The 22,157-nt window shown below is 52.8% G+C and overlaps 1 protein-coding gene across 1 annotated transcript in view; it reads left to right on the top strand.

The window, feature by feature from the left end:
- The window catches only part of ARHGEF11 (Rho guanine nucleotide exchange factor 11), a 37,110-nt gene that overhangs the window by 10,502 nt on the left and 4,451 nt on the right, over positions 1 to 22,157 (top strand). The window contains exons 9-35 of the mRNA XM_059490480.1: positions 631 to 744; positions 1,549 to 1,629; positions 1,810 to 1,875; positions 2,387 to 2,488; positions 2,987 to 3,085; positions 4,138 to 4,180; positions 4,363 to 4,459; positions 5,116 to 5,256; positions 6,132 to 6,155; positions 7,140 to 7,284; positions 7,817 to 7,901; positions 8,540 to 8,569; positions 9,877 to 10,006; positions 10,791 to 10,967; positions 11,612 to 11,659; positions 12,564 to 12,829; positions 13,465 to 13,611; positions 14,463 to 14,545; positions 14,679 to 14,804; positions 15,594 to 15,711; positions 17,047 to 17,225; positions 17,634 to 17,709; positions 18,333 to 18,503; positions 18,943 to 19,030; positions 20,629 to 20,724; positions 20,995 to 21,065; positions 21,553 to 21,831. Of these exons, the coding sequence (XP_059346463.1) occupies positions 631 to 744; positions 1,549 to 1,629; positions 1,810 to 1,875; positions 2,387 to 2,488; positions 2,987 to 3,085; positions 4,138 to 4,180; positions 4,363 to 4,459; positions 5,116 to 5,256; positions 6,132 to 6,155; positions 7,140 to 7,284; positions 7,817 to 7,901; positions 8,540 to 8,569; positions 9,877 to 10,006; positions 10,791 to 10,967; positions 11,612 to 11,659; positions 12,564 to 12,829; positions 13,465 to 13,611; positions 14,463 to 14,545; positions 14,679 to 14,804; positions 15,594 to 15,711; positions 17,047 to 17,225; positions 17,634 to 17,709; positions 18,333 to 18,503; positions 18,943 to 19,030; positions 20,629 to 20,724; positions 20,995 to 21,065; positions 21,553 to 21,831 (3,082 nt within the window). The remainder of the gene's footprint in view (positions 1 to 630; positions 745 to 1,548; positions 1,630 to 1,809; positions 1,876 to 2,386; positions 2,489 to 2,986; positions 3,086 to 4,137; positions 4,181 to 4,362; positions 4,460 to 5,115; positions 5,257 to 6,131; positions 6,156 to 7,139; positions 7,285 to 7,816; positions 7,902 to 8,539; positions 8,570 to 9,876; positions 10,007 to 10,790; positions 10,968 to 11,611; positions 11,660 to 12,563; positions 12,830 to 13,464; positions 13,612 to 14,462; positions 14,546 to 14,678; positions 14,805 to 15,593; positions 15,712 to 17,046; positions 17,226 to 17,633; positions 17,710 to 18,332; positions 18,504 to 18,942; positions 19,031 to 20,628; positions 20,725 to 20,994; positions 21,066 to 21,552; positions 21,832 to 22,157) is intronic.

The following is a 22,157-nucleotide window of genomic DNA, read 5'->3' as shown; positions in this document are numbered from 1 at the left end:
GGAATGATCTGGGAATTATCATGAGACAGATTCTGGGAATGATCCGGGAATGATCTGGGAATGATCTGGGAATTATCATGAGATAGATTCTGGGAATGATCCGGGAATGATCCGGGAATGATCTGGGAATTATCATGAGACAGATTCTGGGAATGATCCGGGAATCAGTATGGGAGTGAGTGTGGAAATGATCTGGGAATAAAAATCCAGGAGTGATCTGGGAATCAATCCAGGAATGAATCTGGGAATTCCAGGAATGAATATGGGAATTATCCTGGGAATAAATACAGGAATGATCCAGGAATGATCCGGGAGTCAGTGTGGGAATGATCTGAGGAATTCTGGGAATAAATACGGGAATAATCCTGGGAATGATCCCGGGAATAAATCCAGGGAATAAATCCGGGAATCAGTCTGGGAATAGATCCAAGAATAAATCTGGGAATTCCAGGAATAATCCTGGGAATCATCCTGGGAACAATTCTGCGAATGATCCCAGGAGAAATCCCGGGATTGCCCCCGAGCCCTTCCCGGCGTTTCGCAGGAATTCCGCTTTTCCCAAAAACCAGAACTGGGGATGGAGGGGGCTCGCTGGGAACTTTTCCCTGACCCCTTTTCCCTTTTTCCCAGGATTTGGGCCCCTCCCGGCCCCTGGAGGGGTCCCCGAGGCTCCCGGGGCGCCTCCCCAGGGACCCCCAGGACGGGAGCGCGGGGCCCGAGGAGCGGGGCCCGGCCCTGACAGAGGTGAGGGGATCCCGGGGAAAACGGGGGGAAAACACGGGGAAAAACAGGGGGAAAATATGGGAAAAACAGGGGGGAAAAATCCGGGAAAAATCTGGGGAAAAAATCCGGGAAAAACACGGGGAAAATCCAGAAAAAAACTGGGAAAATCAGGGGAAAATTCTGGGGAAAAATCCGGGAAAAATCTGGGAAAAATCCAGGGAAAATTCTGGGAAAAATCCAGGAAAGAATACGGGGGAATTCTGGGAAAGACCCGGGAAAAAATACAGGAAAATTCTGGGAAAAATCTGGGGAAAATCCGGAAAAAAAAAAAAAAAAACGGGAAAAATTCTGGGAAAATTCTGGGGAAAATCCAGGAAAAAGGGCAGGGAAGAGTTTGGGAAAATCCCGGAAAAGTGGGGGGAAAACTGCAGGGAAAATTTGGGAAAAGAGAGAGGGGAAAGTTCCAGGGAAGGTTTGGGAAAAAGGGGGAGAAATTCCAGGGAAGGTTTGGGAAAAGCAAGAGGGGAAATTTCAGGAAGGTTTTGGGGAGAAGGTGGCGGGGGAAATTAAGGGAAAATTAAGGGGAAATTAAAGGAAAATTAAGGGAAAAGTAAGGGAAAAACCGGGGGGAAAATTGAGGAAAAAGGGGGGGGAATAATTCCAGGAAAAATCTGGGAAAAGGGGATGAAAATTCTGGAAAAAACTCCATGAAAAGTTTGGGAAAAGTGGGGAAAATCCCAGGAGAGGTTGGAAACCCTGCCCCCAGAATTTGGGATTCCCCTGGGGGGTTTTTGGGGGTGCTGATCCCGAAATTCCCGTTCCCAGGTGTCCCGGAACTCCGGCTTCTCCCAGCCCGGCAGCCCCCGGAGCTCCCCCGTGCTCGGCTCCCGCCTGCCCTCGGACCCGGTGCGGCTGGAAAACCCCAAAGAACACCAAGAAATCCCCAAGAAACCCCCAAAAAATCCCCAAAAAATCCCCCAAAACCCCCCAAAAAATCCCCAAAAAATCCCCCAAAATCCCGAAAAAATCCGGGAATCCCCACGGGGATCCCCCCCCGGAGCTGATCCCGGTTTTCGTTTGGGACAGGGATCGGGGAGGCCCCAGATCATCGGGCCCGAGGAGGATTGTGAGCCCGGGAGCGGCAGCAGCGAGGTGAGGGCTCGGGAAAAGCGGGAATGGGGGCTTTGGGAATTCTGGGGGGGTTTCCTGGGGGGATTTTGGGGGTTTTGGGAACTCCAGGTGGGATGTGTGAGGGCATTTTGGGGATTCCAGGGGGGATTTTCGAGGGGATTTTGGGGATTCCAGGTGGGGTTTTTGGGATTCCGGGTGGGAATTTCCCGAGGGGATTTTTGGAGTTTTGGGAACTCCAGGGGGGAAATTTTGAGGAGATTTTTGGGGATTCCAGGTGGGATTTTTCGAGATTCTGGGTGGGATTTTTCAGGGAATTTTTTGGGATTTTGGGAACTCCAGGTGGGAATTTAAGAGGTGATTTTTGGAATTTTGGGGATTCCAGGTAGGATTTTTGGGATTTTGTGGATTCCAGGTGGGATTTTTGGGATTCCTGGGGGGATTTCCGAGGGGACTTTGGTGGATTCCAGGTGGGATTTTGGAGGGGATTTTTGGGATCCAGGCAGTTGCCACCTCTCCCTCTCTGTGTTCCCAGAGCGATTCCGTGTTCCAGGATTTGGGAATTCTCAAATCCCGCCCGGCCCACCTGGGGGTTTTCCTGAGGTTCCTCTTCTCCCAGGCCGATCCCACTCCTCTGGTAAGGAATTCCCAAAATTCCCAAAATCCCCGGGATTTCCTGGCCCCTGGGATCCCATTCCCAACCCCTGGCACCTCCCAGAGATTCCGGGAATATTCCTGGGAGCAGAAATTCTGGGATTTCTTCAGAATTCCTGGGATTTTCTGGCTTTGGGATCCCATTCCCAACCCCTGGCCCTTCCCAGAGATTCCAGGAACATTCCTGGGATCAGGAGGGTGCAGAAATTCCAGGATTTCCTCAAAATTCCTGGGATTTCCTGACCCTTGGGATCCCAGAGATTCCAGGAATATTCCTGGCAATGAAACCTGAGCAGGAATTCTGGGATTTCCTCAAAATTCCTGGGGTTTTCTGCTCTTGGGATCCCATTCCCAACTTCTGGCACCTCCCAGCGATTCCAGGAATGTTCCCGGGATGGGGATGGAGCAGAAATTCGGGGATTTGCTCAGAATTCCTGGATTTCCTGCCCTCCCCCCGGCATTGCCGTTTTTCCCTGCGCAGCTGTTCCACCTGTGCTCCGAGGTTTGCTGCCAGCAGAGCCCCCGGGACGGGCGCGCCCTGGGCAGGGACATCTGGAACGTGTTCCTGGACAGGGCCGCGGTGAGGCCGGACCCGCGTGGGGATTCAGGGGCTCCGGGGGCACGCGGGGCCCTCCTGGGGGGCCTCAAAGGGATGCACACGGGGTTTGCCAGGGTTTTGAAGAGTTTTGGGGCGATTTGAGGAGGATTTCCCAGGAGTTACGGGGGATTTTCCGGGATTTTGGGGAGAATGTTAAGGAATTTCGGGAGGATTTTCCTGGGATCTGGGGAGGATTTTCCTGGGATTTTTCAGAGGATTTTCCTGGGATCTTGGAGAGTTTTACGGAATTTGGGGAAGATAGGATTCTCAGGGATTTGGGGAGGATTTTCCTGGGATTTTTCGGAGGATTTCCTGGGATTTTTGGAGGATTTCCTGGGATTTCGGAGAGTTTTAAGGAGTTTGGGGAAGATAGGATTCTCAGGGATCTGGGGAGGATTTCTTGGGATTTTTCAGAGGATTTTCCTGGGATTTCGGAGAGTTTTAAGGAGTTTGGGGAAGATAGGATTCTCAGGGATCTGGGGAGGATTTCTTGGGATTTTTCAGAGGATTTTCCTGGGATTTCAGAGAGTTTTAAGGAGTTTGGGGAAGATAGGATTCTCAGGGATTTGGGGAGGATTTTCCTGGGATTTTTCGGAGAGATTTTCAGGAATTAGGGATGGATTTCCCGGGATTTTCGGAGGATTTCCTGGGACTTCGGAGAGTTTTAAGGAATTTGGGGAAGATAGGATTCTCAGGGATCTGGGGAGGATTTCTTGGGATTTTTCGGAGAGGTTTTCAGGAATTAGGGATGGATTTCCCGGGATTTTCGGAGGATTTCCCGGGATTTTCGGGATGGATTTTTTTCTGGGGTTTCATGAAGATTTTCCAGGATTTTGAGATGTATTTTCCCAGATTTGGGGATGGATTTCCCCAGGGTTTTGGGATGTATTTTCCTGTATTTTGAGAGTATTTCCCCAGGATTTTGGGATGCCTTTCCCAGATTTTTGGGATGGATTTTCCAGGACTTTGGGATGCTTTTCCCATATTTTGGGATGCTTTTCCCATATTTTGGGATGCCTTTCCCTGTTTTGCAGCCCCTGCGGGTGAAGCTGCCGGAGCAGCTCCTGGCCGAGATCGGTGAGTTGGGAATTTCGGGAATTTCCCCCGGGAAAAGCAGCCCTGGGCCGGGGTTGGGAATTCCCAAACTTTCCCGGGAGCCTCGGGAACGCTGGGAATCAGCTCTGGGACGGGAGGAGCGCCCGGAGCGTCCCCAAAATCCCGGAATTTTCCCAAAATCCCGGATTTCCCGGCATTCCCAGAGCTGCGGCTGCGGAACGGGGACGAGCTGCGGCCGGCGCTGCTGGAGGCGCAGGAATCGGTGATCCCGGAGATCCAGGAGCAGCTCCAGGACTACAGGTGGGAACCTGGAAAAATCCCGGGAAAAACCGGGAAAATCCCGGGAAAATCCCAATTCCGGGAATCCCGGGAGCCCCCCGTCCCGTTTTGGGGCAGAACCTCAGGAAAACCCCGGATTTTGGGAGGTTTTTGCGCCTCCCAGTCCCGTCTTTTGTTTTGCTTTTTCCCAGCAGAACCTGAGGAAAATCCCAAATTTGGGGAATTTCGGGAGCTCCCCATGCTCTTGTTTTCGGCTTTTCCCACAGACCCAAGGGGAAAATTGGGAATTTCAGGGATTTAGGGAATTCCAGGCCCTCCCCATCTCATTTTTTTTAGCTTTTCCCAGGGAGCCAAGAGGGAAATGTCAAATTTTGGGAATTTCGGGACTTCCTGGGCAATCCCAATCCCGGTGTTTTGGCTTTTCCCATAGAACCCAGCAGGAAATCCCAGACTTTGGGAATGTTGGGAATTCTGGGAGTTCCCAATCCCCGTTTCCTGGCTTTTCCCAGAGAGCCGAACGGGACATCCCAGATTTTGGGAATTCCGGCCGTCCCCAATCCCTTTTTTTTTTTTTTTTTTTTTAGCTTTTCCCGGAGAGCCAAGCAGGGCATCCCGGGTTTTCGGAATTTGGGAATCGCAGCCGTCCCCAATCCCTTATTTTATTTTCCCCCACCCAGGACGAAGCGCACGCTGGGGCTGGGCAGCCTCTACGGGGAGAACGAGCTGCAGGAGCTGGAGCTGGGCAGCGGCCCCCGGGAGCGCCGGGACAGGGAGCGGCAGCTGGCGGAGAGGCAGCTGGGGCACCTCGGGGACATCCTGTGAGGGTTTGGGAATCTGGGATTGATCATTGGGATCATTGGGATTGATCACTGGGATTGATCATTGGGATTGATCACTGGGATTGATCATTGGGATTGATCATTGGGATCATTGGGACAGGGAGAAGCAGCTGGGGCACCTCGGGGACATCCTGTGAGGGTTTGGGAATCTGGGAATCTGGGATTGATCACTGGGATTGATCACTGGGATTGATCATTGGGATTGATCATTGGGATTGATCACTGGGATTGATCATTGGGATCATTGGGATTGATCACTGGGATTGATCATTGGGATTGATCACTGGGATTGATCACTGGGATTGATCATTGGCACAGGGAGAGGCAGCTGGGGCACCTCGGGGACATCCTGTGAGGGTTTGGGAATCTGGGATTGATCACTGGGATTGATCATTGGGATCATTGGGATTGATCACTGGGATTGATCATTGGGATTGATCACTGGGATTAATCACTGGGATTGATCATTGGGATCATTGGGACAGGGAGAGGCAGCTGGGGCACCTCGGGGACATCCTGTGAGTGTATGGGATCACTGGGAATTTGGGATTGATCACTGGGATCACTGGGAACTCCTATGGGATCATTGGGAATTGCCGTAGGATTGTTGGGATGGGCGCCTCGGGGACATCCTGTGGTAATTCGGGAATTCCCGATGGGATTCGGGGCTCCAGTGGGAATTTCGGGATTGGGAAAGGGACTGGGAACGGGGATTTGGGATTGGGAATGGAAATTTTGGGACTGGCGGCAACGGGGATTTGGGATTTGGGGATTTGGGATTTGGGAAATTGGGATTGGGAATGCGAATTTGGGATTGGGAGCGGAAGATTCCGAGCAATTCCTTTTTCCCACAGCTCCAAGTACGAGGAGGAGCGGAGGTGAGCGGATCCAGCGGGGAAAAACCCCGGGAATTTGGGACATCCCCGATTTTCCCTGTGGAATCTCTTTCCCCCTTTTTCCCGTCCCTCTTTTCCCTGCCATTCCCAGTTTTCCCTGGGGATCCTTTCCCTGCCATTCCAAATTTTCCCTGGGGATCCTTTCCCCGGAATTCCCGATTTTCCCTGTGGATCCTTTCCCCGGAATTCCCGATTTTCCCTGGGGATCCTTTCCCTGCCATTCCCAGTTTTCCCTGTGGATCCTTTCCCTGCCATTCCAAATTTTCCCTGGGGATTTTCCCTTTCTCTGCCATTCCCGATTTTCCCCTGTGGATTTTCCCTTTCCCTGCCATTCCCAGTTTTCCCTGTGGATCCTTTCCCCGGAATTCCCGATTTTCCCCTGTGGATCCTTTCCCTGCCATTCCCAATTTTCCCCTGTGGATTTTCCCTTTCTCTGCCATTCCCAGTTTTCCCTGTGGATCCTTTCCCTGCCATTCCAAATTTTCCCCTGTGGATTTTCCCTTTCTCTGCCATTCCCGATTTTCCCCTGTGGATCCTTTCCCTGCCATTCCCGATTTTCCCTGGGGATCCTTTCCCCGGAATTCCCGATTTTCCCTGGGGATCCTTTCCCTGCCATTCCCAATTTTCCCCTGTGGATTTTCCCTTTCTCTGCCATTCCCAGTTTTCCCTGTGGATCCTTTCCCTGCCATTCCAAATTTTCCCCTGTGGATTTTCCCTTTCTCTGCCATTCCCGATTTTCCCCTGTGGATCCTTTCCCTGCCATTCCCGATTTTCCCTGGGGATCCTTTCCCTGCCATTCCCAGTTTTCCCTGAAGATCCTTTCCCTGCCATTCCCAGTTTTCCCTGTGGATCCTTTCCCTGGAATTCCCGATTTTTCCCAGCGGATCTGGGATGCCAGGAATCCCTGGAATCCCGGGAATCCGGGGAATCCCTGCCCACGCCAGCCTCTGGAATTCTCTCTGGCAGCTCTCCCATGGCCTTCGCCCTGAGCACGTTCATGGCCCACGCCGGGATCCGGCCCCGGGAGTTTCGGGAGCCGCGGGAATGCCGCAACCCCGAGAAGCTCCCGGACAAGGACAAGTGGCTGCCCTTCTTCCCCAAGGCCAAAAAGGTGCGCGCGCACGGACGGCCCCGAATTCCCGGGAATCTTCGCCCAAACCCGGGGAAATTTACGCTGGAATTCTGGGATTTTTTTTTAACCAAATCCTGGGATTTGGGATGGAAATTTAGGGTGGGACTTTGGGATTTGGGAATGTTGGGAATTCCGGGAGTTCCCAATCCCATTTGGGATGGAAATTTGGGATTTGAGGTGGGAATTCAGGATTAGGATTGGGGGTTTTGGGTTTGGGATGCACATTTAGGACGGAAATTCGGGATTTGGGATGGGAATTTGTGATTTAGGATGAAAGTTTAGGATGAGAATTCGGGATTTGGGATGGGGATTTGTGATTTAGGATGAAAATTTAGGATGAGAATCCGGGATTTGGGATGGGAATTTGGGGTTGAGGATGGAAATTCAGATTGAGGACAGAAATTCACGATTTGGGATGGGGATTCAGGGTTGAGGGTGGGAATTCGGGGTTTGGCATTTCTGCCGGGGGATTCCCGGGATCCCGAGCGATTCCAGGATTTTTTCCCAACAGAGCAGCAGCTCCAGGAAGGAGAAGGAGCAGAGGCAGAACCCGATCCTGAAATACATCGGGAAACCGCGGAGCTCCTCCCAGAGCAGTGAGTGAGCCCAGAACGGCAGGGAAATCCGGGGGAAAAATCCAGGGAAAATCTGGGAAAATCCGGGGAAGTCTGGGAAAAATTGTGGGAAAAATTGTGGGAAAATCCGGGGGAAAATCCGGGAAAAATCCAGGGAAATCTGGGAAAAATCCGGGGAAAAATCCGGGGAAATCCAGGGAAAATCCGGGAAAATCCAGGAATCGCCTGGCCCCGGCACGCCTGGGATTCCTGGAAATTTATTGGGATTTTGTGGGGGTTTTCTTGGGATTTTAGTGGGATTTTACAGGGGTTTTCTTGAGATTTTTCTGGAATTTTCCAGGGATTTCCCCAGCATTTTCCTGGGATTTTATTGGGGTTTTACGGGGGTTTTCCTGAGATTTGTCTGGAATTTTGCAGGGATATTTTCCTGGGATTTTCTTGGGAATATCCCAGGATTTTCTTGGGACTCTCCTTGGATTCTCCAGAGATTTTCCTGGGATTTTCCCTGGAATTTTCCCTGGCATTCCCGGATCCCGGCCTCACTCCCGCATTCCCATCCCGTTGGTTTTTTTTCCGTTCCCATCCCGTCAGCATTCCCGAATTCCCGTTTTTTTCCCCCGGGATTTTGGGAATTCTGACAGCTCCCTTTTGTTTTCCAGCATTTCATGTCCCCCTGTCCCCCACTGAAGGTAAAAATTCCCAACTTTTCGTTGCTTTTCCTTCATTTTTCCTGTCATTGTTTTCCCTTGGTTTTGGGGTTTATTCCCATTTTCCCTTCCCTGATGAAATTCCTGGGAACTCTGGGATTTGGGATTTAGGATCAGGGTTTGGGAATTTGGGATTTTGGAGGGAAATCGGGCGTTTAGGACTTAGGAAGGGAAATTTGGGACTTGGGAAGGGAAATTTGGGATTTGGGATGGGAATTTAAAGTGGGAAAATTGGGGAATTTAGGATGGGAATTTTGGGATTTAGGCTGGGAAATTTGGGATGGGAGATTCAGGATTGAGGATCAGGAATTTGGGAAGGGAATTTTGGGATTTAGGATCAGGAATTCAGGATTTGGGCTGGGAATTTTGGGATTTGGGATGGGAAATTCAGTATTTAGGATCAGGAATTTTGGGATTTTGTGGTCAGGAATTCTGGGATTTAGGCTGGGAATTTGGGATGGGAATTTAAGGTGGGAGATTTGGGATGGGAATATTGGGATTTAGGAGGTGAAATTCAGGATTTGGGCTGGGAATTCAGCATTTAGGCTCAGGAATTGGGGATTTGGGCTGGGAATTTGGGATTTAGGCTCAGGAATTTGGGATTTGGGCTGGGAATTCGGCATTTAGGCTCAGGAATTCGGGATTTGGGCTGGGAATTCGGGATTTAGGCTCAGGAATTTGGGATTTGGGCTGGGATTCGGGATTTGGGCTCAGGAATTGGGGATTTGGGCTGGGAATTGGGGATTTATGCTCAGGAATTCGGGATTTAGGCTCAGGAGTTGGGGATTTGGGCTCAGGAATTGGGGATTTAGGCTCAGGAATTGGGGATTTGGGCTGGGAATTGGGGATTTAGGCTCAGGAATTGGGGATTTGGGCTGGGAATTTGGGATTTAGGCTCAGGAATTGGGGATTTAGGCTCAGGAATTGGGGATTTAGGCTCAGGAGTTGGGGATTTAGGCTGGGAATTTGGGATTTGGGCTCAGGAATTGGGGATTTGGGCTGGGAATTGGGGATTTAGGCTCAGGAGTTGGGGATTTGGGCTGGGAATTTGGGATTTGGGCTGGGAATTTGGGATTTGGGCTGGGAATTGGGGATTTAGGCTCAGGAATTGGGGATTTAGGCTCAGGAATTGGGGATTTGGGCTGGGAATTTGGGATTTGGGCTGGGAATTTGGGATTTGGGCTGGGAATTGGGGATTTAGGCTCAGGAGTTGGGCGTTCGGGCTCAGGAGTTGCCCGTGTCCGGGCCAGCTGCCCCACGTGCCCGACCGCGGCGCTTTCCTCGCCCAGCAGTGAAGCCGGGGAACGTGCGCACCATGATCCAGCACTTTGAGAGCGGCCACGGGGAGCCGCCGGAGCCCAACGCGCAGCGCCTGAGCACGGGCAGCATCCCCGAGGAGCTGCTGGGCCCCGACACGACGTGAGCGCGCGCCGCGGTCCGGGGGCTCTGCACCGAACCCGGGGTTTCCCTCGTGAATCCCAGGATTTTTGTGCCAAACCCCTGAGATGTTTTCCCTGCGCCTGGGGGTGGGTTTTGGCCCTAAACCCTTGGGATATTCTGCCCTAATTCCCTGGGGGCTTTTGCCGTAATTCCTGGGGATTTTTTGCTGTAATTCATGGGATTTTTTGCCCCAAATCCCAGGATTTTTGCCCTAATTCCCCCCAAATTTCCCCATTTGCAGCAGTTCTCGATGCGAGGTGCGCCTGATTCCTCCCATAAATCCCGGGAATTTTTGCCGTAATTCCTGGGGATTTTTGGCTGTGAGTCCCAGGATTTTTTGCCAGAATTCCCAGGGTTTTTTGCCATAAATCCCAGGGTTTTTTGCCATAAATCCCAGGGTTTTTTGCAATATATCCCGGGATTTTTTCCCATATATCCCAGGATTTTTTGCCATAAATCCCAGGGTTTTTCGCTGCGAATCCCGGGGATTTTTTGCCCCGAGTCCCAGGATTTTTCCCCTAATTCCATTTTTGCCTGAATTTTGCAGCAGCTCCCGTTGCGAGGTGCGCCTGATCTCTCCTGTGAATCCCAGGATTTTTTGCCCTAATTCCTGGGATTTTTTTTGCCATAAATCCCAGGATTTTTGGCCGTAATTCGCGGGGATTTTCTCCCATGAATCCTGGGACTGTTTGCTGTGATTCCTGTCGGATTTTTTTGCCGCAGCTCCCATTTTTCCCCCGTTTTTTGCCCCGTCTGTCAGCAGCTCGCGGTGCGAGGTGCGCCTGGGCCGCTCGGAGTCGCTCAAGGGCCGGGAGGAGCTGCGGCGCTCGCGGCGCTCGGAGCTGGTGCCGCGCTCGCGCAGCGACGTGGACATGGACACGGGCAGCGACACGCCCCGGCTGCACTCGGCCTCCTCCTCCGCCTCCAGCCTCTCCAACAGGTGCAAATCCACGGGAATCCCGGAATTCCGGGGGGCACGGACACGGGGTTGGGGTAACGGGGGTCTGGGGGCAAAATATGGGGAGGTGGGAGCGTCGGGATCGGGGGAATTTGGGATTTTGGGGTTTTTTGGGAATGGCTTTGCACCTCCAGCCTCTCCAACAGGTGCAGAATCCATGGGAATCCATGGGAATCCCGGAATTCCGGGGGGCACGGACGCGGGGTTGGGGTAACGCGGGTCTGGGAATGAAATATGGGGAGGTGGGAGCGTCGGGATTGGGGGAATTTGGGATTTTGGGGGGTTTTTTTGGGGGGAGTTTTTGCGCCTTCAACCTCTCCCACAGGTGGGAATTCCCAGAATTCCGATCCCAGATTTTGGGGTTTGGGATGGAAATCTGGGAAAGGAGGGGAAGTTGGGAACCGGGGGAAGTTTGGGACTTGGGGTTTTTGGGAATGGGATTAAGGGGGTTGGAAGGAGGGGATTTTATTCCTTCAGGTCCCAGATTCCTGCAGAACCCATGGGAAAATCCATGGAATGAACGGGGTTTGGGGTTGAATCCCTGGATTTCGAGGCTGAACTCACCAGGATCGGGGAAATTTGGGATTTTGGGTGACCCCAGGGGGATTTTTCCGTTCTTTTCCCAGATCCCTGGAAAACCCCACCCCCCCCTACACGCCAAAGATGGGGCGCAGGTGAGAGACCCCCCAGAATTCCCATTCACACTTGGCCCAGCTTTCCCCCTTTTTTCCCATTTTTCCCCTCATTCTTTCCCCATTTATCCCTCTTTTTTTCCCGATTTTTTCTCCTCATTCTTTCCCCTTTTTTTCCTCATTTATCCCTATTTTATCCTCATTCTTTCCCCATTTTTCCCCCTTTTTACCCCATTCCCCCCCTTTCCCCCCCAATTTCTCCCAAAATTTTCCACAAAATTTCCCCAGTTTTTCCCCATTTTTCCCCACTTCTTTCCCCATCCCCCCCTTTTTCTTCCCAATTTCTCCCCAATTTCCCCCATTTTTCCCCATTTCCCCCCTTCTTTCCCCCCAAATTCCCCCCCCCAATTTCCCCCTGAAATTTCCTGCAAAACTTCCCCAAATTTTCCCTGCTTTTCCCCCCAACTTTCCCCCCATATTTCCCTCAAATTTCCCCCTAATTCCCCCCAAAATTTCCCCCATTTTTCCTCCTTCTTTTCCCATCCCCCCCCCCATTTTCCCCCCAATTTCTCCCAAATTTCCCCCAATTTCCCCCCTTTTTTCTCTCCCTTTTGCCCCCCAATTTCCCCCTGAAATTTCCTCCAAAACTTCCCCCAATTTTCCCTGTTTTTCCCCCATATTTCCCCCAAATTTCCCACCTTTTCCCCTTCAATTTCCCCCCCCCATTTCCCCCCAAATTTCCCCCAATTTTCCCCCCATTTTTTTTCCCAATTTCCCCCTGAAATTTCCTCCAAAACTTTCCCCAATTTTCCCTGCTTTTCCCCTTCATTTCCCCCCCCCCCATTTTCCCCCCTTCTTTCCTCATTTTCCCCCAATTCCCCCCCCCAAATTTCCCCAATTTCCCCCCTAAATTTCCCCAATTTTCCCATTTTTTCCCCATTTCCAGGAGCATGGACTCTCCCAGCCTGGGCCTCGGCGCCGACGCTTTCCTCCCGCACCTCCTGGAGGACGAGCAGGGCCCCGGCCCCGACCTGGAGCCGGAGCCCGAATCCCAGAGCGCCCCGAGCGCCCAAAATCCACAAAACGCCCCAAATTCCCAGGGCTGGCAGCAGCAGAATTCCCAAAATTCCCAGAGCTGGCAGCACTCGGTGAGCCGGGAGCTGCTGGCCAGCCTGTCCCAGCGCGAGGTGGATCGGCAGGAGGTCATCAACGGTGAGGAAATCGGGAATTACGGGAATTACGGGAATTTCGGGAAATCTGGGGGGGCAGAGCCTCTGGGGGGAGCATTCCTGGGGCTTGGGGATCGGTCATTCCCAGGTCCTTCCTGGATTTGGGGGCTCATTCCCGTTTTTCCCCCAGGATTTGGGGCTGGCTTTGGGGTGCTGGGGCTGGTTCTGCTCCCCACTGTCCCCAGTGTCCCCCCAGAGCTGTTTGTCACCGAGCTGTGCCACCTGTGGGCTCTGTCCCTGTGTCCCCAATGTGTCCCCAATGTGTCCCCAGTGTCCCCAGAGCTGTTTGTCACCGAGCTGTGCCACCTGTGGGCTCTGTCCCTGTGTCCCCAATGTGTCCCCAATGTGTCCCCAGTGTCCCCCCAGAGCTGTTTGTCACCGAGCTGTGCCACCTGCGGGCTCTGTCCCCATGTCCCCAATGTGTCCCCAATGTGTCCCCAATGTGTCCCTGTGCCCCCAGAGCTGTTTGTCACCGAGCTGTGCCACCTGCGGGCTCTGTCCCTGTGTCCCCAATGTGTCCCCAATGTGTCCCCAGTGTCCCCCCAGAGCTGTTTGTCACCGAGCTGTGCCACCTGTGGGCTCTGTCCCTGTGTCCCCAATGTGTCCCTGTGCCCCCAGAGCTGTTTGTCACCGAGCTGTCCCACCTGCGCATCCTGCGCGTTCTGGATTTGCTTTTCTTCCAACGCCTGCGCCGGGAGCAGCTCCTGAGCCGGGAGGAGCTGGGGCTGCTCTTCCCCAACCTGCCCGACCTCATCGACGTGCACAGTGAGAGAAAAACCCCCAAAATCCCCAAATCCCCCAAATTCCTGACCCCATCGGTTCCCCAAATCCCGCTGGGATCCTGCTCTTCCCCAACCTGCCCGACCCCATCAACGTGCACAGTGAGAAATCCCAAATCCTGAATTCCCAAAATCCTGAAACCCCAAATCCCTGAAACCCCAAATCCTGAAATTCCAAATCCCTGAAATCCTGAAATCCCAAAATTCCTGACCCCATCGGTTCCCCAAATCCCACTGGGATCCTGCTCTTCTCCAACCTGCCCGACCTCATGGACGTGCACAATGAGACAAAAATCCCAAATCCCCAAATCTCCCAAATCCTGAAATCTCAAATCCCCAAAATCCCAAATCCCTAAAATCCCAAATCCCTAAAATCCTGAAATCCCAAATCCCCAAAATCCTGAAATCACAAATTTGCCTCACTTCCCCCCGCTTTTTTTCCTATTTTCCCCCCGTTTTCCCCCCTCTTTTTTGCCTCCCTTTTCCCATTCCTTTCCCTCTTTTTCCCCCTTTTTCTCTATCCTTTTCCCATTTCTTTCCCTCTTTTTCCCCCTCCCTTTTCCCCCCTTTTTTCCCTCCCTTTTCCCATTCTTTTCCCTCTTTTTTCCCCTTTTTCTCCTTTTTTTCCCCTTTCCCCCCTTCCCTTTTTCCATTCCTTCCCCCCTTTTTCCCCCTTTTCCCCCCTTTTTTCCCCCATTTTCCCCCCTATTTTTTGCCTCCCTTTTCCCATTTCTTTCCCTCTTTTTCCCCCTCCTTTTCCCCCTTTTCCCCCCTCCCTTTTTCCCCATTTTCCCCCATTTTTCCCCATTCCCCTCTCATTTCCCCCACCACGCCCAGGTTCTCTGTGGGACTCGATGCGGCGGCTGCGGGAGGAGCAGGGCCCCATCATCGGCGACATCGGGGACCTGATGCTGGCCCGGGTAGGACGGACAGACAGACAGGCAGACAGCCCCTCCCCCGGGGCACGGAACCGCGGGGATTTTGGGGGATTTTGGGGGGTTTTGGGGGATTTCGGGAGCGCCCATCGCGGTGTTTCCCTCCCGTGGTTCCCAGTTCGAGGGCGCTGCCAAGGAGGAGTTCCAGCGCGTGGCCGCCGCCTTCTGCTCCTCGCAGTCCATCGCGCTGGAGCTGATCCGCACCAAGCAGCGCAAGGAGAGCCGCTTCCAGCTCTTCATGCAGGTCTGAGATCCTTTTTTACCTTTATTCCCACCTTTTTTACCTTTATCCCCACCTTTGTTCCCCGCTTCCAGCTCTTCATGCAGGTCTGAGATCCTTTTTTACCTTTATTCCCACCTTTTTTACCTTTATCCCCACCTTTGTTCCCCGCTTCCAGCTCTTCATGCAGGTCTGAGATCCTTTTTTACCTTTATTCCCACCTTTTTTACCTTTATCCCCACCTTTATTCCCCGCTTCCAGCTCTTCATGCAGGTCTGAGACAGGGAATTCCTGAAATTCCTGCCTTTTTTTACCTTTTTCCCACCTTTTTTACCTTTATCTCCACCTTTTGTTTCCCTTTTGTTTCCCCTCTTTCATTTCCCCTTTATTTGCCCCAGTTTTCCCTGCAGCAGGGTCAGCAGTTTTGGGATTTGGGGGTTTCAGTGGTTTGGGGTTTTGGGGTTTTGGGCTCACTGAGGGTTTTGGGATTTGGGGAACTGGTGGGACCAGGAATTTCGGGATTTGGGGAAGCAGCGGGGTCAGGAATTCCACGATTTTGGGGAACCAGTGGGGTGAGGAATTCCGGGATTTGGAAAAGCAGTGAGATCAGGAACTTTGGGATTCCGGGAGCCGGTGGGGTGAGGAATTTCGGGATTCCAGGGTTTGGGGAAACAATGGGGTCAGGAACTCCGGGGTTTTGGCACCCAGAGGGGTTTGGAATTCCCTGATTTGGGTACCAGAGGGGTCAGGAACTCCGGGATTTGGCACCCAGAGGATTCAGAACCCCCTGGTTGGGGCCCGTCCTCCCCGCAGGAGGCCGAGAGCAACCCGCAGTGCCGGCGGCTGCAGCTGAAGGATTTGCTCATCGCCGAGATGCAGCGCCTGACCAAGTACCCGCTGCTGCTGGAGAACGTCATCAAGTGCACCCCGGGTAGGCACAAAGCCCCCAAATCCCTGGGCTGGCCTGGAGACACCCGGCCCCTTCCCCTTCCCTCTTCTCACGCTGTTTGCCCTGTTAATTCCTTGGTTTTCCCTGTTAATTCCTTGGTTTTCCCTGGATTTCCACCATTTTTCCCACAATTTTCCCCTGGATCTTTCCATAGGTTTTTCCCCGTTTTTCCCCATTTTTCTCACCGTTTTCTCCCTGGATCTTTCCATGGGTTTTTCCCGTTATCCCATGGGTGTTTTTCCCTGCATTTTTCCTGGATCTTCCCATGGGTTTTTCCCTGTTAATCCCCTGGAAATCTCCTGGATTTCCCTGGGTTTTCACCATTTTTCCCTCAATTTTTCCCTGGATCTTCCCATGGCTTTTCCCTGTTATCCCATGGGTTTTTCACTGCATTTTTCCCTGCATTTTTCCTGCATTTTTCCCTGGATCTTCCCATGGATTTTTCCCGTTATCCCATGGGTTTTTCCCTGGATTTTCCCCACTTTTCCCACAGTTTTTCCCTGGATCTTTCCATGGGTTTTTCCCATGGGTTCTTCCCTGGATTTTCCCCATTTTTTCTCCCCATTTTTTCCCTGGATCTTTCCATGGGTTTTTCCTGTTATCCCATGGGTTTTTCCTAGGATTATCCCATTCCCAGCTGGCTCCCTGGAGCGGCAGAAGCTGCTCTGGGCTCAGGATCAGTGACCCAGATCCCATTTTCCCCTGGAATTTTCCCCTGGATTATCCCCTGAATTTCCCCCATTTCTCCCATCCCAGTGGAGATCAGTGACTATCCCGTTTTTCCGTGTTATCCCATGGATTATCCCATGGATTTTCCCCATCCCAGGGGGCTCGGCAGAGCAGCAGAAGCTGCTCCGGGCCCGTGACCACAGCCAGGACGTGCTGCGGGTGGGGGAATCAATGATCTCGATCCCATTTTCCCCTGGATTTTCCCCATTTTCCCCTGGATTTCCCCCATTTTCCCCACCCCAGGGGGCTCAGCAGAGCAGCAGAAGCTGCTCCGGGCCCGTGACCACAGCCGGGACGTTCTCAGGGCAGGGGATCAGTCCCATTTTCCCCTGGATTTCCCCCATTTTCCCCATCCCAGGGGGCTCGGCAGAGCAGCAGAAGCTGCTCCGGGCCCGTGACCACAGCCGGGACGTTCTCAGGGCAGGGGATCAGTCCCATTTTCCCCTGGATTTCCCCCATTTTCCCCATCCCAGGGGGCTCGGCAGAGCAGCAGAAGCTGCTCCGGGCCCGTGACCACAGCCGGGACGTTCTCAGGGCAGGGGATCAGTCCCATTTTCCCCTGGATTTCCCCCATTTTCCCCACCCCAGGGGGCTCGGCAGAGCAGCAGAAGCTGCTCCGGGCCCGTGACCACAGCCGGGACGTGCTGCGTGCCGTGAACGAGGCCGTGCGCCGCGCCGAGAACCGGCAGCGCCTGCAGGAGCACCAGCGGCGCCTGGACACGTCGGCGCTGGAGAGGACCAGCAACCCCCTGGCCGCGGAGTTCCGGGTGAATTTCCTGCGTTTCCTGGGAAAACGGCGGCTCCTGGCAGCCCTGGGGCTGCTGCTGCTGGCCGGGATTACACGGGGATCCCTGGGTTGGATGGGGATCCTCCGGTTTTCCTTGGGAATACCCCAGTTTTCCATGGGGATCCCTCGGTTTTCCTTGGGAATCCCCATTTCTGCACCCTGCCCTTCCATGGGGAACAAACCCTGGGTTTTATGGGAATCCCTCGGTTTTCCATGGAAATCCCCCAGTTTTCCATTGGAATTCCACAGCTTTTCCCCCTTTTCCCATTAATCCCAGCCCCAGTGGAAAAATGGCATGGGAAAAACTCAATTTTTGGGATATTTCCCCTGGATTTTGGGGTGTTTTCCATGGGTTTTGGGGTGTTTCCCATGGGTTTTGGTCCCTCAGAACCTGGACCTGACCTCGCACCGGATGATCCACGAGGGACCCCTGTCCTGGAGAGTGGGCAAGGACAAGAGCGTGGGTACGGACTGGGGGGAACTGGGAGGGACTGGGATGGACTGAAAAATCCCAAAAATATCCCACCAAAAACTGAAAAAAAAATCATTTAAAAAAATCACAAAAATCCCCCCCCCCAAAAAAAAATCCCCCAAAATCCCCAGAAAATCCCCAAAAAACTGCAAAAAAATCAATAAAATATCACAAAAAAAATCCCCCAAAATTTAAAAAAAACCCTCCCAAAATCCCCCAAAAAATCCTGAAAACTAAAAAAATTTCCCCCAAAAACTGAAAAAAAAATCACTAAAAAATCCCCAAAAATTAAAAAAATCCCAGAAAATCCCCCAAAATAAAAAAGCCCCCCCAAAAAAAAACTCACAAAAAATTGCCCCCCAAAAAAATCCCCAAAACTAAAAAAAAAATCCTCAAAAATAATTAAAAAAAAAAATCCCCCCAAAACTGAAAAAAAAAAAATCACTAAAAACTCCAAAAAAAATCCCCCAAAAAATTCCCCCCCCCAAAAAAAAATCCAAAAAATCCCCAAAAAAATCACAAAAAAATCCCAAAAAAATCACAAAAAAATCACAAAAAATCCCCAAAAATCCCCAAAAATCCCGCGAATTCCCCAAATGCCCCTGCAATTGGCAGAGCTGCACGTGCTGCTGCTGGAGGAGCTGCTGGTGCTGCTGCAGCGCCAGGACGAGCGGTGGCTGCTGAAATGTCACAGCCGCGGCGGCCTGGGCGTCACCCCCGACACCAAGCAGAGCTTCAGCCCCGTGCTCAAGCTGAGCTCGCTGCTCGTGCGCTCCGTGGCCACAGGTGAACAGAACGGGGGAAAATTGGGCGTTTTGGGTGAAAAAATGGGGATTTTCTGTAAAAAAATGGGGTTTTTATGGGGTAAATGGGGGAAGAACTGGGGGAAAATGGGGCTTCAGCTCTGTAATCAGCTGGGTGCTCCATGGCTGCGGGTGGGCAGGGAAAATCCCTGAACTGCCGGAATTCTGGGGGGAATTTTGTGTATTCTGCAGGTTTTCGAGGGGAAATGGGGGTTTTGTGTAAAAAAGGAGGCATTTTGGGGGAAAATGGGGGTTCGGGCCTGTCCTGGAGCTCAGCTCCGGCTCATCTGCTCCATGGCCACAGGTGGGAGCAGGAAATGCTGGAATTCTGGGAATTTTGGAAATTCTGGGGCTGGTAATGGGAGGAATTTTGGATCTGGGAACATGAGGAATTTTGGGAATTTTGTGTCCCCCCTCCCCAGACAAGCGCGCCCTGTTCATCATCTGCACCTCGGAGCTGGGACCCCAAATCTACGAGCTGGTGGCTCTGACGTCCTCGGAGAAAAACACGTGAGGAGAAAGCCTGGAAAATTCCTGGGGTGGGCTGGGGTTCCCCTGTGTGATTCCCGTGTGTAATTCCCGTGTGTAATTAATTTCCGTGTGTAATTAATTTCCGTGTGTAATTAATTTCCGTGTGTAATTCCCGTGTGTAATTCCCGTGTGCAATTCCCGTGTGTAATTAATTCCCATGTGTAATTAATTCCTGTGTGTAATTCCCATGTGTAATTAATTCCCGTGTGCAATTCCCGTGTGTAATTATTGCAGGTGGATGCAGCTGCTGGAGCAGGCCGTGCAAGGAGCCTGTAATTAATGAGTAATTAATTAATTCCTGCTGCAATTGCAGGTGGATGCAGCTGCTGGAGCAGGCCGTGCAAGGAGCCTGTAATTAATGAGTAATTAATTAATTCCTGCTGCCATTGCAGGTGGATGCAGCTGCTGGAGCAGGCCGTGCAAGGAGCCTGTAATTAATGAGTAATTAATTAATTCCTGCTGCCATTGCAGGTGGATGCAGCTGCTGGAGCAGGCCGTGCAAGGAGCCTGTAATTAATGAGTAATTAATTAATTCCTGCTGCCATTGCAGGTGGATGCAGCTGCTGGAGCAGGCCGTGCAAGGAGCCTGTAATTAATGAGTAATTAATTAATTCCTGCTGCCATTGCAGGTGGATGCAGCTGCTGGAGCAGGCCGTGCAAGGAGCCTGTAATTAATGAGTAATTAATTAATTCCTGCTGCAATTGCAGGTGGATGCAGCTGCTGGAGCAGGCCGTGCAAGGAGCCTGTAATTAATGAGTAATTAATTAATTCCTGATGCCATTGCAGGTGGATGCAGCTGCTGGAGCAGGCCGTGCAAGGAGCCTGTAATTAATGAGTAATTAATTAATTCCTGCTGCCATTGCAGGTGGATGCAGCTGCTGGAGCAGGCCGTGCAAGGAGCCTGTAATTAATGAGTAATTAATTAATTCCTGCTGCCATTGCAGGTGGATGCAGCTGCTGGAGCAGGCCGTGCAAGGAGCCTGTAATTAATGAGTAATTAATTAATTCCTGCTGCCATTGCAGGTGGATGCAGCTGCTGGAGCAGGCCGTGCAAGGAGCCTGTAATTAATGAGTAATTAATTAATTCCTGATGCCATTGCAGGTGGATGCAGCTGCTGGAGCAGGCCGTGCAAGGAGCCTGTAATTAATGAGTAATTAATTAATTCCTGCTGCAATTGCAGGTGGATGCAGCTGCTGGAGCAGGCCGTGCAAGGAGCCTGTAATTAATGAGTAATTAATTAATTCCTGATGCCATTGCAGGTGGATGCAGCTGCTGGAGCAGGCCGTGCAAGGAGCCTGTAATTAATGAGTAATTAATTAATTCCTGCTGCAATTGCAGGTGGATGCAGCTGCTGGAGCAGGCCGTGCAAGGAGCCTGTAATTAATGAGTAATTAATTAATTCCTGCTGCCATTGCAGGTGGATGCAGCTGCTGGAGCAGGCCGTGCAAGGAGCCTGTAATTAATGAGTAATTAATTAATTCCTGCTGCCATTGCAGGTGGATGCAGCTGCTGGAGCAGGCCGTGCAAGGAGCCTGTAATTAATGAGTAATTAATTAATTCCTGCTGCCATTGCAGGTGGATGCAGCTGCTGGAGCAGGCCGTGCAAGGAGCCACCAGGAGCCTCCCGGGGCCACCAAAGCAGGGACAGAGCGAGGGCAGCGGGAACGCCAGGTGGGGATAACGGGGATAACGGGGATAATGGGAATAACGGGGATAACGGGGATAACGGGGATAATGGGAATAACGGGGATAACGGGAATAACGGGGATAACGGGGATCAGAATGGGAATAACGGGGATCAGAATGGGAACAATGGCGATGGCAATGGGGATGGGATGGAGCTCAGGAGGTTCCTGGTGTCCCCAGAGGGTCCCTGGCGTGGGGACTCGGGGCTGGCTGTCCCTGTCCCTGTCCCATTCCCGTTCCCGTTCCCGTTCCCAGCCTGCTGCTGCCGGACCCCGCCGTGTCCCCGGAGCTGGCCCGAGACACCGAGCCCGAGGATTGCTCCTCAGGTACTGCTGGGGCTGTGCTGTCCCTGTCCCTGTCACCTCCTGTCCCTGTCCCTGTCCCGAGGATTGCTCCTCAGGTACTGCTGGGGCTGTGCTGTCCCTGTCCCTGTCACCTCCTGTCCCTGTCCCTGTCCCTGTCCCGAGGATTGCTCCTCAGGTACTGCTGGGGCTGTGCTGTCCCAGCTGTCCCTGTCTGTGTCCCCACCATGTCCCCATTCCCATCCCTGTCCAGGTCAGTCCCTCCTGTCCCTGCCTGTCCCTGTCCCCGTTCCTGTCCTCTCCCTGTCCCTGTTGTCCCTGTCCCCTCTCTGTCCCTTTCCGTTCCTGTCCCTGTCCCCTCCCTGTCTACTGTCCCCGCTGTCCCTGCTGTCACAGTGTCCCCATCATGTCCCTGTCCCTGTCCCACAGCCGGCAGTGACCCCTGTCCCTGTCCCTGTCCCTGTCCCTGGTGTCACGGTGTCCCCACCATGTCCCTGTCCCTGTCCCACAGCCGGCAGTGACCCCAAGCCCTCGGGCCGGGTGCGGCCGCTGCAGGAGCTGCTGGAGGAGCCGCGCGGGGCCGGGGCCGGGGCTGGGGACCCCGACACGGAGGACCCTGACCCGGGCGACCCCGACCCCGGAGACCTCGACCCTGACCCGGGGGACCCCGACCCTGACCCCGGCCCCGGCCTGAGGGACCCCAGCCCCATCCCGGAGGGTCCCGACCCCGGCCCGGGCACCCCCAAATGCCCAGGGAGCACCAGACTGGTCGAGGCAGCGCTGGAGGACGGTGAGAAATCCCAAATCCCCCCAGCTGTCCTTCCTCTGTTCCCTTGGAAAATGCCAAATTCCCAACTGTCTTCCTCTGTTTCATGGGGAAATCCCAAATTCCCCCAATTGTCATTCCTCTGTTTCCTGGGGAAAACGCCAAATCCCGCTTTTCCCTCCCTCTCTTCCCCATCCCGGGACATTTTCCCTTTTGTGGGAAAACCCCGAATGCCATTTTTCCCTCCCTCTCTTCCCCATCCCTTCGGGAACATCCCAAATTCCTCTTTTTCCTCCCTCTGTTCCCCCATCCCGGGGCATTTTCCCAAGGGACATTTTTCCCTTTTTTTG

This window comes from Ammospiza nelsoni, chromosome 28 (assembly GCF_027579445.1).
Source record: "Ammospiza nelsoni isolate bAmmNel1 chromosome 28, bAmmNel1.pri, whole genome shotgun sequence".
NCBI lineage: Eukaryota > Metazoa > Chordata > Aves > Passeriformes > Passerellidae > Ammospiza > Ammospiza nelsoni.
The sequence above is the reverse complement of the archived record's forward strand: the minus strand, read 5'-3'. Positions and strand labels throughout refer to the sequence as shown.